The sequence below is a fragment of the Orycteropus afer genome, unplaced genomic scaffold, assembly GCF_000298275.1.
Source record: "Orycteropus afer afer isolate SDZICR_OR568_19922 unplaced genomic scaffold, OryAfe1.0 scaffold00073, whole genome shotgun sequence".
NCBI lineage: Eukaryota > Metazoa > Chordata > Mammalia > Tubulidentata > Orycteropodidae > Orycteropus > Orycteropus afer.
This window is the reverse complement of record NW_006921660.1, coordinates 4569827-4588734: the sequence shown is the minus strand read 5'-3', so window position 1 is coordinate 4588734 and position 18908 is coordinate 4569827. Positions and strand designations below refer to the sequence as shown.

Below are 18908 nucleotides of genomic sequence, written 5' to 3'. Positions count from 1 at the left end.
GCCATCGAGTGGATTCGACTCATGAAAGAACATTGCCCAATCTTCCTTCCAAGGAATGGCTAGTGGGTTTGAACCACCAGCTTTCTGGTTAGTAGTCAAATGCCTTAGGCACTACATCACCAGGGCAATATGGGTAGGAGAGGGTATAGTTTGGTTTAAGAGGTATCAGGGAGGTGTAGTCCAAAAGCTTCTGAGCATAGGCCCTGTAGCTCTGGCCATTCCAGTCCAAATAGTCTAGCATGCTTCTTATAAATGTATGGATGGCAGAAGTGAGAATGTGAAAAGCATAAGAGTGGTAGCTCTGGTGGCTTAGTGGGTAAGGCATTTGCCTACTGACCAGAAAGTCAACATTTCAAACCCATCAGCTGTCCCGTGGTAAAATGAAGCAATCTACTTCTGTAAAGATGTACAGCCTTGGAAACCCAACGGAGGTCACTATGAGTTGGAATTGACTTGATGACAGTGGGGTAGTGTTGCACAGAAAAAAATCAAGACTTGCTGACAGTTTAGATGTAAGCTAAGTCGACATGTGAGATTCAGCATTGGCAACGAGGCTCCAAGTTGGAAGCACATTAAAGAGAAATACAATGTGTATAATGATAGAGAATGATGAACAGAGAAAGAGAGACTGTTGAGAGGCACACAGTACAAGGATGAGAATTTGTAAATAGCGGTCACAATCCTTAAGTCCTCTCAGCCGAAGAAAAGACGGAGTGCTCACGGGGAATCATTTGTTTCAAACAGATTATGGAAATCACTCAAATGAAAAGTGAATTTAGGAAGTGGAGTGGGGAAAAACACTGAGGGCTGAAGACAGGGCCTTCAGCGACCTTCAGATTAAAAAAGGAAAGACAAAATGAGAAAAGATAAAGACAAAGGAAAACCAAAAGGAGGACCATATAAAATGAGGATTAACCCTGAGCAATTATCCCTCTTCTAGGCCCAATCTTAGGCAGCAGAGTGTTCCTTTTTACTTTCCCACTGTCAGCTCAGCAAATTGAGGGAAAAGAGAGTTGCTAAGCAAAGAAAGACAATTTGCCTTGTTCCTTCCAGCGTGTTCTTGCCACTGGCAGTTGCAGGAAACTACCCCATCAAATTAGCCATACAAATTGCCTTAAATATCAGCATAGCACTTATTAAATTCACATTCTAGAAAGGAAAATGCACTTTAAGAAGGGCATGAGAGGAGGACCAGCTTTTCTGCAATTCAAGACGTTTATGCCCTTAACACAGGAAAATTGTGCCCGTAGAAGAAAAAAGTCTTTGTAAAAAATAATAAAACGTTCAATGCAACGTTTAAGTTCCAAGAATCTCCCAATTTGCTCCACCATTTAAAAGTAAAAAATGAAAGAAAAAAAAAAAAAACTAGCATAAATTTTTGTAAGAACATGAAAGGAAATTTATTTGTGAATGGAGAAAATGTTGCAAGAGGAAACTTCCATTCTGAGAAATTTAACAAACTAGTGGGGCCAACTTTTAGCTGGCTTCTGTAGTGAAATTTGAGCTTGAGCTTTAATTTTTCCTGTATTCATCTGAAGAATCAGAGATAATATGTAGGAAAAGCATCTGTAGCTTTCATTAACAGAAAGTATGAATGCTCATGAGCAGATTATGTGCCTCTTATTCTGGTCATAAAGAATATTTTACGAATTTTAATTTCTCATTGAAAGCTAGTTACCTACAGGGACAATCCTATTGTTTTCCAGCATGCTCTTGATTGAGAAAGTCGTAGTATAGTTGGTTTTTAAATGAATATTATGCTGACATCACATCAACCTTTTCTCTTCACAGAGAGGCCAATGAGAATTGTACACTGAGCATAATTTGTAAGAAACAGGACTGATGTGCACACAGAAGGAATGAAGTATGGATGTGAAAGAACGTAGGCCTTATTGCTCCCTGACCAAGAGCAGACGAGAAAAAGAACGGCGGTATACAAATTCCTCAGCAGACAATGACGAGTGTAGGGTACCTACACAGAAGTCTTACAGTTCTAGTGAAACCTTGAAAGCTTTTGATCATGATTCCTCACGGCTGCTTTATGGAAACAGAGTAAAGGATTTGGTTCACAGAGAAGCAGACGAGTACACCAGACAAGGTAGGTAATTGTTCTAGTAAAACAAGGCATGTGCAAGTGTTCCTCACTGTAGGTGGCACTTTTCGCCCCTTCATGGTGACATGATTATTTTCTGATTGTGGTGTCCTTTCCACTAATCCTGATGTTGAGGTATTAGATGATTGCACAGTATTGCAGGTTAGTGATAGAAAGCCAACCCTGGAAACACTGGCCCCAGGCACACGTACTGAAATTCAGGGTAGCTTATTCCACAGCTCCACATTTATATGGAAGGTTTATGAGTCTGCACATGGCTGAACTTAAAACTCAGGTCTCTAGGGTTCCATTATAGTCTCCTGAAGGTACCCACAAACATTATGGTTTTTATAGTTTGATTGGGTGTAGGGAGAACAGGAGCTGTTGGCTCAAGAAACTCAACTTTCCCTAATAAGAAAGTAAGAATGATTGTTCTGGGTCATTTCATGATCCATCTATCCCAAGTGTGTGTTTGTGTTTGTCTGTTTTACAAACGGACCTGCTGTGGAACGTGGCACCATTTTCTTCCTCTCTGGCAACCTAGAACATTAAAGTTTTATTTTATATCTAGTTCCTATAATATAATCCATTATGACTTAGTCATTCACACACATTTATTGAACATTTTTGTACTTTTTTTTTCTTCCTGCATATTCCACCAATAGAATAATGACTTTTATAATTTTATTTCACAATCCTAAACCCACTGATTTCTACATTTTTAAGGGAATAGTTTATTTTATATTAGGAATACATAGCTATATTTTGCTTCTTCTAGTATAGTCTTGAGATGTGGATAAAATGACAACAAATAAAAAAATCCTCTCACATTTGTATTACACTGTACCATTTACATAGAATTTAGCATCCCTTAGCTAATTTAATTGGGAAGTAAAATGAAGAGAAATAAATCATGTGGAATATATCTATTCTTTTCCAGTCACCTTATAAATAGTGTGAGTAGCAGTTTGATATTGGGCAGGAAGAATCTTATGAAAAAAATAATAATGTAATAAATTATCCAAAAGTTTGAAAAATTTCCATGATTCTTCTCTGCATTGTGAAAAGAGCCATCCTAACTCGTTTGAAATAGTGTTCACTCACCCAAATCAGTTCATGTTAAAACTCATTTGATTTTTCTATAGAGGATGTCCCTTCTAAAACGTGACTTACTCATTAAGTCAATAAAATAGCTTAAGTAAAATATGCTACTAATTAATTACCATATTTTATGAAAGGAGACAAAATAGCTTAGCATTTTTTAATTCAATCCTGTAAGGTAGGATGTAGAACAGACATTTGAAATATGTACTCTTGGTAGTCAAGGGGCTTTAGCAACATTGTATAATGCATTATAACTCGAAACCATTTTTTTTTCTATATGGTCTTCACAGCTGACGTACATTATCAGGGTACATTATTTACCAACTAAAAGAAAATGGTAGGTAATGTATAAATGCAAGCAATCTGAACTCACTGTGAAGTTTTGCTTTTCTATAACAAAAATAACTGTTTAATACCCAGCTGAGGAGAAGGGAGCTACATTGAGAATACTATTAGAAGAAATAAAGCAGCACATGTGGTATGATACTTTGGGAAGGCTCATCTCCCACCCTAAGCAAGCATTTAGTTTTGGCAGAACGGATGGATGCTTAAACAGGTTAAAAATAGCTAACTAAAATTTTCACCTCCTAGGCAGCATTAATCCAGTGCAGACTGTTGTTGACAGCATGGTGATACCATCTGTGGAAACCCTGGGCCTGAAATTCTTAGGGGACCAAATAGTACTATTACTCAGCTCCTTGAAAGCCCAGGCCTGGAGAATGAAAGGAGCATAGGGAAAGGAAACTGAGTAAGACAGCAGATGGAGGCCTCTTGTCTGGAGCAGCTGAATGGAGTAGTGAGAGGAGGTTTTAAAACAGCAACCCCTCTTTGGGTTTCTGAGGCGGTATCTCCACAGAAGTAGATTGTGCAACGTTCCTTCCGAGAAGTGGCTGGGGGTTTGAACCACCAGCCTTCTGGTTAGCCTTAGGCACTACACCACCAGAGCTCCTTATCATTTGACCTTCACAGTAACCTTATGAAGTAGGTACCAAAAGTATGCTCCTTTTGTAGACTGAAACTTTTGAGGTGTGAAAAGGCATATGATCCCTTGGCTAGAAGAAACTGAACTGGAATTTTATTCAGAGCAATCTACCTCTAACACTCATCTTTCTAACCTCTGTGCTTTTGTGAAAGGGGAAAATAGGCAATTCAGTGTAATAATTGCCCTAGGGTTTATTTGAAGTAAAATGGAGGCATTTTAGTCAATTTTGGATTAAGATGGTGCTTGTGTAGCTGGCCAGGGGTTAGAATTGACTCGATGAGAACTGGTTTTTGTTTATTTAGTGTGGACAGAGAGATGTGAGCAAACTGGAGACATACTACTGCCATCAGGTTGATTCTGACCCATAGTGACCCTTGAGGACTGCCCCATAATATTTCTAAGACTATAAGCCTTTACAGAAGCAGACTGCCTCATCTTTCTTCTGCAGAGTGGCTGGTGGGTTCAAACCACCAACCTTTTAGTTAGCAGCCAAATGCTTTAATCACTACACCACCAGAGCTCCTCTAGGAAACGAAGTTGATATGATTTTATGATTGGGTGAATGGGGATGAGGGACAGGAAAGCATTACAAATACTTTTCCTTTCCTGTGGTATGATACAAGGAGTGCTTGTAGTAGGAAGAGTCAGTGTAGGAGAGAAACGAATAAGGAAAGCCTGCTATCAGATTATGTTTTTCTTGAGCAAGCATAGTGAAAACTCCTCTCAGGCTTTCATTTTCTTTGAACCTGACAGATGTCAATTTTTCCCCACTGGCAATGATGCTGTGGGATTAATTATTTAATTGAAAAAAATGTGCTTCCTGCCACAGCTCCTGACATCATACACATAATAAAAATGAAAAATTAAAAATATTAATAGTAGCCAAAGATCTTTGAAACCATTCCAAAGAATCATGCCAATTTAGCTCATCCATTGAATAAAACAACTCTTCAGCACAGTATCCACTTAGACCTTGAATGACATAGGAAATGCCACTTCAGCTGAGGAAATGATAAGTAGAGATCCCATTAATGCAATCACATAGGGAATTCAATCTAGAAATATGATGTTTTTATTTTGATTAACCAAATTTATGGCCTATTCCCTAACTTGATTTTATAATCATTTTATATGGCTTTATTGATTGGCAGGTGACTACTGGTAATTACATGTTATATTTAGATATTGTGGGGTTTGGGATGATTTTGTTTTCACAGTGATATGTAAGTCTGACTGAGTCTCCCACAGATCTCTTTCTCTCTCTTTTTAAATCTCTTCATATAGTTTATTATGTGATGGGAGTAGTTGCTCTTTTTACAGCTGTGGAGCTCTGTGTGTATGTGTGAGGGGGTTAGAGTAATAATGGCTTGTTTTGCATCCTTGGATGCTATTTTCTTTGATTCATCTTTGAAGAGAATTTATCCCATCAGATCTGAGACACTTTTCCTATGAAACAGCTGCATAGCATCATCCCACAGTTACAGAGAAGTGATAAAATAAAAGATCTTTTTCTCTGCTGCAGTTCTTTGTGCTGTGTACATTTTTATAGTGTTCTTGACCAAGTAAGAATGCTTATTGCCTCCAACAAGGACTGCTGGATGTGAGGGTGAATTTTGAGACTAGGTGAGGTCCACAAATAAGAACATTTTTATTCCCCAGCACTGTAAGCTTGAAAAGAATCACCTCTGAGACAGTCCTCACACATAGTGTTGCACATTCAGTCAGTAATCTGTGTTGGGGTAATGACATTCTGAATTTTAAAATAAATAGACTACCACTTACTCTGCATTCATAGAAATGGCAGTGGGGAGAAATGTTACCTGATATTAAATTTTAAAAACAGATATCATTATGAATATGTTTATATATAACTTTAATTAAAGTAAAAAAAGAAGAAGAAAAGAGGAGAGGGAAGGACAAAGCCAGATTGGCAATGACAGGCATGCCTTGATGTCTAAGTGTGACCCACCTTTACTCTTTCCTCCCTAGAAACCTTCATTTTTCCTTACAGCTGCGTTGGAACTTACCTTCTCATTCTTCTCATCTTCATCACTATTCCCCAGTAGCTTCCAACTCCTAAAACCATGATTTCTGCTTCTCACTTCATGACATTGCTTGCCCGAGGCCAGTCAAATGTACTTTATGAGGTGCTTCTGCAGTGGAGGAAGGAAGATGAGAGAAGGTACATTCCCCAAGCTCTGATTCCCACTGCTGCTTTTCCCTAGTGCGTTGCATTCTGAGGCCTGTTGTTGTTATGTGCCGTCGAGTCGGACCCGACTCATAGCAACCAGTCCTTGGGTTTCTGAGGCAGTATAACTACGGAAGGAGATTGCCCAACCTTCCTTCTGAGAAGTGGCTGGTGAGTTTGATCCGCTAGCCTTCTGGTTAGCAGTCAAGTGCCTTAGGCACTGCCTAGCCAGTCTTTTATCCAAATATTACTGATGCTCAACCTGCCTCTTATCAAGACTGCTCTTTGTTTTGAAGAAACAAAAAGACATTAGGGGAGCAAGCTGAGCTTTCCTATACAGGTGAATTCAGGATCCTAGCATGATGGTGGCTTAACCACCTCCAAAGGTGATGACTTATCTCCCCTGAAATGAGCAGTGATTAAGGATGCAAGTGATACCTGAAACTCTATCTGGGTCCAAAAAGACAAAGCTGGTATAGGAACTTAGTCTCTTTAAGTCAAAGGAGAGCTTGGAATGTGGGTGAAGAGCTCTACGGTGAAGATGAGAAATAATGCCAGTGGCTTCCTGGTTCCAGAGAGAATCTGGCCCGCCTCCCCTATTGAATGAATGTTGCCTTGCAGAAGCAGCTGATTTCCTTGGCCCTTCATGCGGTGTGGAAACCTAAACAGATGCATTTTCTCTAGTCTGAGACTGTGAAAGTGCCAGCTAATGAAGCCAGGGAGTTGAAAGGCTTGTCTCTGAAGTCTAATAGGTCTCCCCATTATTCCTAAGGCACCTCAAGTAAACAAAAACATACTTAATGGTACCCAGCATGTAGGAAGTGGCATAGGATTCAGAATATACAGAAGAGGAAGCTCCTAATGAAAACTGAAAATAAACAATAGAGAAGAGAGAGAGAACAATTAGGACAAAAAAAATTTATAAGAACACAAAAATTCAGTACAGGAGAGAAAAAAAAAAAAAAAAGCAACACAAAACAACAGAAAGCCAAGGGGAAAGAATCCATAATTTACAAACTAAAGTATTCAATAGGTCAGTTGAAGTAGAGTGGATGGTCACTGAGATCCAAATTAATTGTTCTTAATGACCAGATGGAAGAAATAACTCACAAAAGAAAATTACAGGCATGATTGAGAAGCAAACATACACATACACACACAGGTGCATGTGACACAAACCTATATGTCAGGTAATTTTTTGTTTGTAATTTAGGGATGAAAATGTTTTACAAGATTTTAGGAGAGAAAAAAAAAGTTGTGGGTTTTTTTCTTTTTTTTTGGTTATTGGAAAGAAAGAAAAATTACACTAATAATGAATTTCCAATCTGCAACAGTGGAAGCTAGAAGACAGCAGAAGAATAATATCTACTGAAAGAAAAAACTATGGCCCAGGGATTCTATACAAAGATGGAATATCATTCATCCCTCAGCATAAATGAAAGGCATTTAGGGACAAGCAAAAAATTTAGAGACTGTGTCACCAATGTACATTATCTAAGGAGAACTCAAGAAGGAATGCTGATTGAATCAGAATCAAGACTTAAGAAAAGGAGAGGAAATCGTGATGAGTAGTCAGCTTTGCTTTATATGTCATTAAATTTCATATGTTGATGAAAGAGCAATTGGAAAGGTGTAAGATGTACCACGGGATAAACTTTAACAAAAGACTGCAAGAAGTACTTACCTATCTCAACAAAGTCCAATAATGAAAAAAGTGGCAGGGGAAAATAAACTTCCAAACTTTCATATGAATGGAGAGAGGGTAATGGAATAGAGCTTGGTGGAGGAAAATAACTGGTGTCTTAGATTTGTATAATAATGAAAACATATTGTTCAGTGAATGATATAGTCTGTTAACATTCTTGGCTGCTAACCAGAAAACTGGAGGTTTGAGTCCATAGAGAAGGCACCTCAGAAGGCCTGCTGATCAACTTCTGAAAAATCAGCTGACGAAAACTTTATGGAACATAGTTCTCTGACACACATGGGGTTGGCATAAGTTGGAATTGATTCCACGGTAACTTTCTTTTTTAAAAAAACGTGAATATGAATGTATGAAGGGAGATGTAATCATTAGGGAACAAAAAACTGAAGACCCACCTAATTGTCAGGGAGAGAAGGAAGGGAATGAATAGCAATTTGACCAATTTAACAAAAAATATCTACAAGAATAAAGAGGAAACACTAAGAAAAATCACGAGCAGGCATAAAACAAGATGGAAGGCATACAATTTTCTAGATCAATCATTACATAAAATGTGAATGTACTGAATTTTGCAGTAAGTACAAAAGATTTATTTGGTTTTTAAAAGTTATATAGGGAAGGGAGGGTAAACCGCTAATTGAAATTTGAACTCACTGCCACTGAGTTCATTCCTGCTCATAATGACCCCCATTGGGTTTCCAAGGCAGTAAATCTTTATGGAAGCAGACTGCCTCATCTTTCTTCCATGGAGCGTCTAGTGGGTTCGAACCACTGACCTTTTAGTTATCAGCCAAATGCTTTAACCACTACACCACCAGAGCTCCTTAAATCACTAACTAGAGGGCAGGAAAAAATATTCAAAATAAATAAATAAAATTTGCATGGTGTTTATAAGAAACAGACAAAATGATAAAGAATTAGAATAAAGAGATGAATGAAGAGATATCAAGTAAATATATAAGCAAAAAGAAAGCAAGAGTGACAATATTAGAAAAATTGGCATTTATTATGAAATTATGAACACTAAACAGGATAAAAAGGGCTATTTTGTAAATGATAAAAGGTACAACGTATAGACAGATTAACATGCTTATATTGCATACCAGCTACTCCTTGGAAGGAAGGTTGGGCAATCTACTTCCATAGTGATACTGCCTCAGAAACCCATGGAGGGGTTGCTATGGGTCAGGTCCAACTCGACGACACATAACAGTAACACTGCATACAGTAGACAATACAGTAGCTAAATTTATAAAGTAAAAATTATTCAAAAAAGAGGTCAAAAAAACCAAACTCACTCATAGCGACCCCTCCTTGGGTTTCCAAGGCGGTATCTCTATGGAAGTAGATTGACCAGTCTTCCTTCCCAGGAGTGGCTGGTGGGTTTGAAAGTCCAGCCTTCTGGTTAGCAGTCAAATGCCTTAGGTCCTATGCCACCAGAGATCAAAAAAAATTTGATCATAAAATCTAAGAATGTTAGAAATAAATAACAAAAAGATAAACAAAAATACCTTTTTTTTCCCCTTGGATTATGATAACAAACAATAAAAATCAACGAAAAGAAAAATTCTACTTCCAAAATTTATGGATTTATGGGAGACAGTAAAAGCTATAATCATAGGAAAATTATGTTCTTAGATAATATATTTAAAGAATAAATATTTTTTAAAAAAAATTTATACATCTTAAGAAATGAATAAAATCATTTATCAGGAAAACAAACCAAAGGAAAATAGGGAAAGGGAGATAATAAAAAGCAAGCTGTAATTAAAAACAACAACAAGAAAAAAAAACTGAATCTTAAAAAAATAGAAAGCCTCTCATGATCCAGATTAAGGAATAACAAGAACAAAAATGAGAAATATTGAAGAGACTGAAACCACTAAAAGAATGTTCCAAGCAACAACTTTGAAAAATCTAAAAGAAATTTATTATTTCTTAGTAAAATATGAATAACCCAAACTGATTTCAGAACAAGAAGACTTGTCAAAACCAATAATCTCACGAGAAATTTAGAAAGGTGATTTGAAAAGAAACAGTACAATTAAGGCCAATGTTCAAAAGCATTTCAGTACTCCCTACAAATATGGAAAGCACCCAAGTTCATTTTATGTAATTGGCATAATCTTAATAACAAAACATGGCTAAAATAGTACAAAAAATAGCTACATAAACCAAAATTAGTTCTCAATATGTATACAAATTCTAAATAACTATTTGCATATAAGAATCCAGCAATGTATGCAATGACAAATGTTCTAGGGCAAATGAGTAACCAAATGATTACCAGGCAATGCTAGAGATTTTTCAGTGTTAGCAAATCTATTTGTATAATTACATTAATAAATCAATGTGGAAAAATATGATTCTATCAATAGATGATGAAAAGATTTTGAATGAAATAAAGCAACCATTATCAGTTTTTAAATATACTAAGTAAAACAAGAAAAACATTTAAGTATGATAGTCACATTTAAGATAATCAAAAGAATTAAACAGCATTCTAAATGGTGAGATTCCTAGGACCATTTTAAGTAAAGTCTGGAACATAAGAAAGATTCACCTACTATCATAATTAATACTCAAAATAGTTTTCAATGTCGTAAATGGAAATGTGTCCCCCAAAATATGTCCACCTGACTTGGCCATGATTCTCCACGGTTGGGCAGTAATGTAATGATATAGCTTGGCAATTGTATAAGGGTGTTGTCATCCCCCATCATGTGATCTCATGTGATCAGCCTATCAGTTTTTAGGGGATTAGGGTGGGATACCAAAATACCAAGCTCATTGCCTTCTTGCCTTTTAATTGAGTCAATTCCAACTCATAGCAACCCTTTAGGACAGAATGGAACTGCCTCATAGAAGTTCCAAGGCTATAATTTTTAAGGAAGTAGACTGTTAAATCTTTCTCCCATGGAGCCACGGATGGGTTTGATCCACTGTTAATCAAGTCACAGCCTTGATCCAAAGTAAAGGGAGTTTCCCTGAGGTGTGGCTTGCATCACCTTTTATTTAACAAGAGATAAAAGGAGAAAGAAGTGAGCAGAGAGAGAGGGACTTCAGATTCACCGAGAAAGAAGATCTGGAAGCAATTTGCGTACTTTGGATGCAGGGTCCCTGTGCTGTGGATCTCCTAGACCTATGAAAATATTGATGATGCCAGGACACATGGAGAGCTCCAGGAGACACCAAGCCCACAGATATTGAAAAGAGATAAGGACCTTCCTCTAGAGCGGATAGAAGTAAAAAGCCTTACCCTAGATCTGGTGTCCTGAATTCGAACTTCTAGCCTCTAAACTGTGAGAACTTTGTGCAATCTACTTCTGTAGTGATACTGCCTCGGAGACCCAAGGAGGGGTCGCTATGAGTTGGGTCCGACTAAATGGCAAATAGCAACAACAACAAACTGTGAGAGAATAAATTCCTGTTTGTTAAAGCCATTCACTTGCGGTGTTTCTGTTATAGCAGCACCAGATAACTTTTAAGATGGTTCACCAATTTCAATAAGAGAATAAAATTAAACAATTTATATATTTTTTTGGAAAAAGTTTCAGAACTTTTATTAAATATGTGTGATTGTATATGTACAAAAACAACATGTCTCTAGAAATTTTAAAAAATAATAGAATTTGAACCAAATTTGGTACTTGGATAAATACAAGATAAATATACAGATGTCACAGGCAGTGTAGCACAATATTAAAGAGTACAGATTCTGAATCTAGGTGACCTAGATTTGACCCACAGCTCTTTTCCTTACTAGCTGTGTATCACGTTACCTAATTTTGGGAAAATAAACTACTTGGGCAAATTACTTAATTTCTCTGTGTTTCAGTTTTCTTATCTGTAGATTGTGCCTCTGCTTTCAATCTGTTGGGTGTTAAGAATATAATAAGTTAATATATGCAAATTCCTTAGAATAGTGCCTGATTCATGTTATTACTACTATTGAGCAATTTTAGTGACTATTAAGCAATAACTACCCAGATCTGAGCATTAAAATATATTCCATCTCAATGGCAGTAAATAGTATAAAATATTTTGTAATACATTTTGAAGAGTTGTATGAACCTAAAATGAAGCGATCTATAAAATATTCATGGCAATCTCATGTGTGCAGAGTAGAGATGCCCATTATAGGGTTATCAGAAGGCTGTAAACTTTCAAAAGCAGATTGTCAGGCCTGTCTTCCAAGGTACCTCTCACTCTCTGCCATCGAGTCAGATGTGACTCATATGACTCCTCCTTGGGTTTCCCAGGTGGTATCAAGTAGATTGCCCAATCTTCTTTCGGAGGAGTGACTGGTGGGTTTGAACTGCCAGCCTTCTGGTTAACAGTCAACTGTCTTAGGCACTATGCCACCAGAGCTCCCCAGCTTTTCAGTTAGTAGTTAAGCACTTACCCATCTGCACCACTGAGGAACTTCATGGGTTATCAAGAGTTACAATCAACTTGATAGCAACTAGAATAAAATATTAAGCAAAATCTGAAAGAATGGAAAGATGGCCACTATTGATGGGAAGATTCATGTCAGAAGAATATGAATTGCCCCAAAATGAAGCAAGATCATTACAAATAAATTCCCAGTGAGTAGGGTTATTTTTAACTGGAGAAGGTGGTCTTAAAGTGGAAGAATAAATGCCCTTAAATTGCCAAAAATAGGATGAAAAGCAAATAGTAAGTATAGAATAGCCTTAATGTATGTATTTTAAAATACTGTGAGGCCGCTGCAATCACATTTTTTGATATCAGCATAAGTAAAGACAAGCAGACCAATGGAATAGACTAAAATTTCAGAAATAGAACTTAGTATATAGGGAAATAACATAAAACAAAGATAGCTATTCTGTTCAGTGGGATTTGATAAATGGTGCTGGCACAACTGGCTATCCATCTGGAAGAATATAAAATTGGACCCATATCTCTCAGCATATTCAAAAATAAAGATGGATTCAAGACAAATGTAAAACAAACAAAAAAAAAAAAACACTATAAGAATTCTAGAAGTTAATTTAGGAGATTGAATCAGATAAGAATGACTTGAGCCATAAGTAACAGAAAGCTCTGAAAACAACCCTTGGAGAATCATTTCTTTACAAAACAAGAAGTTGAGAAGTAGACTGTCCAGAGCGAAAAGATGCCATGAAGGACCTGGCTCCTTCTATATGTTTTGCTCTACCATCCTTAGTATGTGACTTTTGTCCTGCTGGTGCCCAGGTGTTGCAGTGTTTTCATGTATTTGGTTGAAATAAAAATGAAAGCAGAGGTGAAAAAAGCCTTTCTCACATCGGACTATTTCTTTTCACTCCCCTGAGACTTTGTCCTTGCGTCTCATTTTTCAAACTCTTATATATGATCACTCTTAGCGGCGTAAGTAGAGAAAACCTTTATTGTTTTTGCTTTCTAGCCTTTACAATTTACAAAGGCAAGGAGAAGGTGGTAGTGAATGTACACAGCCTGCCCCAGGGACTATCTATACACTCGAAGAAAAAGGAAGATCATTCTAATGGAATTAAAAAACTCAGAAGAAAACTAAGCTTTAATAATTATGTTTTTTAATCAAAAGCTTTTGTATATGATGGAGTCCCTAGGTGACACAAATGGTTAGGTGCTCAGCTGCTGACTGAAAGGTTGGAGGTTCAAATCCACCCAGAGGGGCCTTGGACCAAAGGCCCAGTGACCTACTTCTGAAAGGTTATATAGCCACAGGCAACCCTGTGGAGCATAGTTCTACTCTGACACACATGGGGTTGTGTGAGTCGAAATCAACTCCGTGACAAGTGGCTTGATTTTTGGTTTATATGTAAATAAAAATGTCATAAATGAAGTCATTTTATTGGGAAATATGTTTATAATACATGTGATATATGAAAAGGTCATATCTATAATATACTGAGAAATTTCATAAATTGGAAATAGAAAGAGGAACAACTCAATGAGAAAATGACATGAATAAACAATTCATAAAGAACAAGTGCAAATGGTCAATAAGCACATGAAAAAGCAGTCAGCTTTCTTATTAGTCTGAAAAAGATAGCAGCTAATCCCAGTTCCTGTCTTCCCACCACAAGGCCACTATCCTAGCATCCTACAGTGAACATTCATGTATCCAGGTAAGCACAGTGTTTGCTTAGGAAGTTCCTATCTTAGCTTGGAAGAGACTTGTATGGAGAGGTATTCCTTGTTGGAATTCTGGATGTATGTCTTTAGAGACAGTCTCATACATGGAAGTCATACTCTAGAATTCTCCTAGTCCAGTTGTTCAGACACAGATGACTCAATAGACCTGTGTACTCCATCCTGGCATCCTACATATTCTTTTCATGGGAAAACAAATTCTTATCAACTTCTAACCTCAATACATTTTGAAGTGTATAATTACGAAGTTTCAGCTTAGGAAAGAGCACCGAAAAGCAATTTATGAAGTGTTTTACTAAAAAAAAAAAAAATCTTTTAAAGTATAAAACTAAAGAAACCAAAAATCTATACATAGAATTACTGGGGGAAAAAAACACATAAAGAAAAATAGCAGAATATTAACAGAGATTTTATTTGGACAACAGTGCTATTTGGGAAAGCCTTCCAATTTTAAATTACCAAAGATCCAAGGCAAAATATAATCCCTACTTTGGAACTGCAGCAAGTTGTTTCTAACACTTTCAGGGGTGAAGGTAAAAGCACCTTTCCAGACAGTCAACTGCAGCGTGTTAAAATCCACACAGTTGTGAAAGTTGGTTTTCACTTCAGGATGGATTCCAGACAGAACATGCCATAGCACTTTTGATTTAGTTTGTGGATGAAATATAAACCAAAAGCCCCTGGTGAAAAAGGAAATTCAAACCCTGGTGATTCAATACTTTTACCAAAGGTCTTTTGTCTTCCATTTCTTCCTTCTTGGGGTCTTGATGCTATTGTTTTCAACTTTCTTTCATGTTCCATTTCTCTCTGTGCTGCCTTCTTTCTGCCTCTGCGTAGATGTATATGGGTGGTAGGGATCTTGGAGAGCCTATAAATCCATTTCATAGATGAAGAAAATTAAGAAACAAACATTTAAAAATACCAAGTTATCAGCTCATGAATGTCAAAACCAAGTCTGATCCTTTTTTTTACTCTACTCTTTCATTTTTCTAATTTCCACAAAGAAGCCAAACTATGCTAGAAAACTACAGCATGGTCAGAGACCATGAATAGATAGATGGATGGTTGGATTTAGAAGGGTAGAGAGAGGGAGAGAGAGCGAGATTGATTGATTTGAAGGAATTGTCTTACTTGATTGTAGGCGCTGCCAAGTCCAAAATCTACAGGACAAGGCTGGAAACATAGGAAAGTAATTGTTGCAGCAGTAGAAATGGACAGGCTCACAAATTGGAAACTCAGAAAGGATTTCTGTGTTACTGTCTTGAGACAGAATTCTTTCTTCTCTACAAACCTCACTTTTTGTCCTTAAGGCCTTCAACTAATTGGATGAGGCTCAATCACCTTACCAAAGATAATCTCCTTTACTGAAAGTCAATTGATTGTAAATGTTAAGGACATTTACAAAATACCCTCACAGCAACATCTAGAGTAGTGTTTGACCAAACTACTGAGTGCCATACCCTAGCTAAAAAGAAAAACCAAACCAAACTCACTCCTGTCGAGTCAATTCCAACTCATAGTGACCCTTACTTGGGTTCCAGAGGCAGTATCTCTGGTGACGTAGTGCCTGAGGCATTTGACTGCTAATCAGAAGCCTGACGGTTCAAACCCACCAGCAACTCCTCAGAAGGAAGGTTAGGCAATCTACTTCCGTAGTGATACTGCCTCAGAAACCCAAGGAGGGGTCACTATGAGTCAGATCTGAATCGACTCAACAGGCAGAGTTTGGTTTTGGTTTTTTATCTCTGTGGAAGTAGATTGCCCAATCTTCCTTCTGAGGAGTGGCTGATGGGTTTGAACCACAAGCCTTCTGGTTAGAAATCAAATGCTTCAGGCACTGCGCCACCAGCTCCTATACCCTAGCTAAGTTGCTAAATAAATTTAAACATTACACAGTATAAATCTCAACATGTCTTTTAATATCTTTGCAACCATGGGCAAAAATTTCTCAGAGAACCATAAAAAACAATAAAAATGGAAGAAAAAATTGATAAATTGGACTTCATAAAAATAGAGACTTCCATTTATTAAAAGATACCTTTAAGAAAATGAAAAGAGAAACCACACACATACATATCAAAGGACTTGTATCCAGAACATGTAAAGAATGCCTACAAATAATAAAAAGATACACAGATATCTAATAAAAGTAGAATGTCATGGAAAAGTGTTCAACATCATTAGCCATCAAGGAAATGAAAATTAAAACTACAATGAGATATCAGTGCTCATTCACTAGAATAGGTAAAAATAAAAAGATCAACAAACACCAGATGTTTGGGAGGATGTGGAACAACTGGAACTCTCATACATTGCTAATACCAAAAGAAAAACAAACTCATTGCCGTAGATTCAGATCTGACTCAGCGACCCCTCCTTGGGTTTCTGAGGCAGTATCGTTGGGGAAGTAGATTGCCCAATCTTCCTTCCGCTAAATATAGTGTAAAATTAAAATAGCAGGACTGCTTTAGAAACTAGCATTTCTTACATAAACTTAAATTTAACATTTCCACTATGATCCAGCAATTCATCTTCAAAGTATTTATCTAAAAGAGATAACTTATGTTGATAGTAGTTTTATTCATAATAAACTGAAAATGGAATTACCAAATAAGTGGATATAACAACATGTTATATATTCATACAATAGAATAAAACCAAACCAAACCAAACCCACTGCGATCGAGTAGATTCTGACACATAGCGACCCCCATTGGGTTTCCGAAGTGGTAAATCTTTATGGAAGTAGATTGCTAAATCTTCCTTCCACAGAGTGACTGGTGTGTTTGAACCACCAACCTTCTGGTTAGCAGTCACATACCTTAGAATACTACTTCTTGTTGTTGCTGTTATGTGCCGACGAGTCGGACCTGACTCATAGCGACCCCTCCTTGGGTTGCCGAAGCAGTATCACTACGGAAGCAGATTGCCCCATCTTCCTTCCGAGGAGTTGCTGGTGGGTTTGAACCACCAGCCCTCTGGTTAGCAGTCCAGTGCCTTAGGCACTATGCTACCAGAGCTCCCAGAATACTACTAGGGAATACAAAAGAATGAACTAAGAATATATGCAACAAAATCTAAAAGACGTGATGTTAAGCTAAAGAAACCATAAGTAAAAGGATACAAACGCTATCATTCCATTTATATAAAGTTCACCAACAGGCAAAAAAAAAAAAAAAAAAAAACTGTGGTAAAAGAAATCATAATCACAGAACAGTGATTTCTTTAAGTGTGGGGGTATGCTATATCTTGTTTTGAGGTCAAGGTTAGATGAAGTATACATTTGTTAGCACTCATCAACATATCCATTTAAGGTCTCTGTGTTTCACTGCATGTATGATTTACCAAAAGAATTGGGGAGGGGTGGGGAAGCCAGTCAAATTCAAACAACTGTGGTTGAATGTGAAAAGTTTTTGGTTTATGTTTTTCCTTTTATCCAGTTTTAGCTAAAGTGAGATTTCAGTTTACTGCTCAGGGCAGAGTCTCCTTGTCTTTACTGAACCATAACCACAATCTTCTCTTAAAAACAACTTCCACTGCCATTACACAATAATGTTTTGCTGGATAAAGACATTTTCCCTGGTAAGATAATAGCATACACAATGTATCCAGGATTTTAGTGAAGAAGAGCGTGAAGAGTTAGTGGCATATATACAGGAACCTACCTTTCAACTATTTAATTTCCAAATAGAAAAAGGGTTTTAGATATAGATTACTTTTTTGGCAGTTTTTTTACTAGAATATTACTAACATGACAAATACTTTTTACATGTTTCTATGTACTGTATATTCCAAATGGGTCAAAAGTATTGTTCATTTATAAAACATGCACACTGCATATAATTTTACAATGTCACTAGCAGCATTGGGAAGATGTATTAATAACTCCTTTGATTAAGATACTAATAATGTGTTTACTTTAGTATCATTCAGATATATTGGAAATTGTGAAAGGGAAAGATTCTAGAGCCAGGAGGAAAATGCTTTTAATTCTAAAGACTGAGATTTAGTTTAGTCTTGGATGCCATTATAGTGAATAATGGGGACTGATCCTAGACTTCAAAAGAAATATGACCATATGGTCTTACCATTCAGCATTTAATGCTGCTATGAATTTCCAGTTAGACCCCAAACTTTTCATTTCCCCAGTGTTCCTGCTCACCTTTGTCATCATACAAAAATGAAAGGAATCTGAAACCCTTTTTCATGTTTTCTGAAATACTTAGTGGTGCTGAGAAAATTTATTTTTTGTGAGAATCGGGTTTTACAAAGACGGACAAAAACCTGAAACATTAATCAGATCCACTAGACTAATTACTGCAACTCCAAAGTTTATTACTTTTAAATATTAACCACTTAAAATGATTCAGAGATCAAAAATAATTAATCCTTCTCAGTCACTATAAATGTCAGCAGTGGGATTAAAGGATTTAGATGGTCATGTTTACTCAACCTTAAATTTCTGTACTTAAAGACACAAGTTAAATAGCTCCAGTTTATCATTGTTTCATGTTAATGTTTTCCTTTTAGTTCTCTTTCAGCTCCCGGCCTATCTGATTGTTAACTAATTTTGGCTGTTAAGTAGGGCAGTGGTTCTTTCTGGCATGGCGGCCAACCTGCTTTGTAGATTACCTTCCAGAGGGGGCAAGTAGATAGATGTAGTTTACAGCACTCCTCTAGACACAGTGGGAGTAAT

The 18908-nt window shown here is 36.9% G+C and overlaps 1 protein-coding gene across 1 annotated transcript in view; it reads left to right on the top strand.

The window, feature by feature from the left end:
- The first annotated feature begins 1866 nt into the window (after positions 1-1866).
- Positions 1867-18908, top strand: part of TENM3 (teneurin transmembrane protein 3) — a 628633-nt gene continuing 611591 nt past the window's right edge. The window contains exon 1 of the mRNA XM_042780948.1: positions 1867-2098. Within this exon, the coding sequence (XP_042636882.1) occupies positions 1867-2098 (232 nt within the window). The remainder of the gene's footprint in view (positions 2099-18908) is intronic.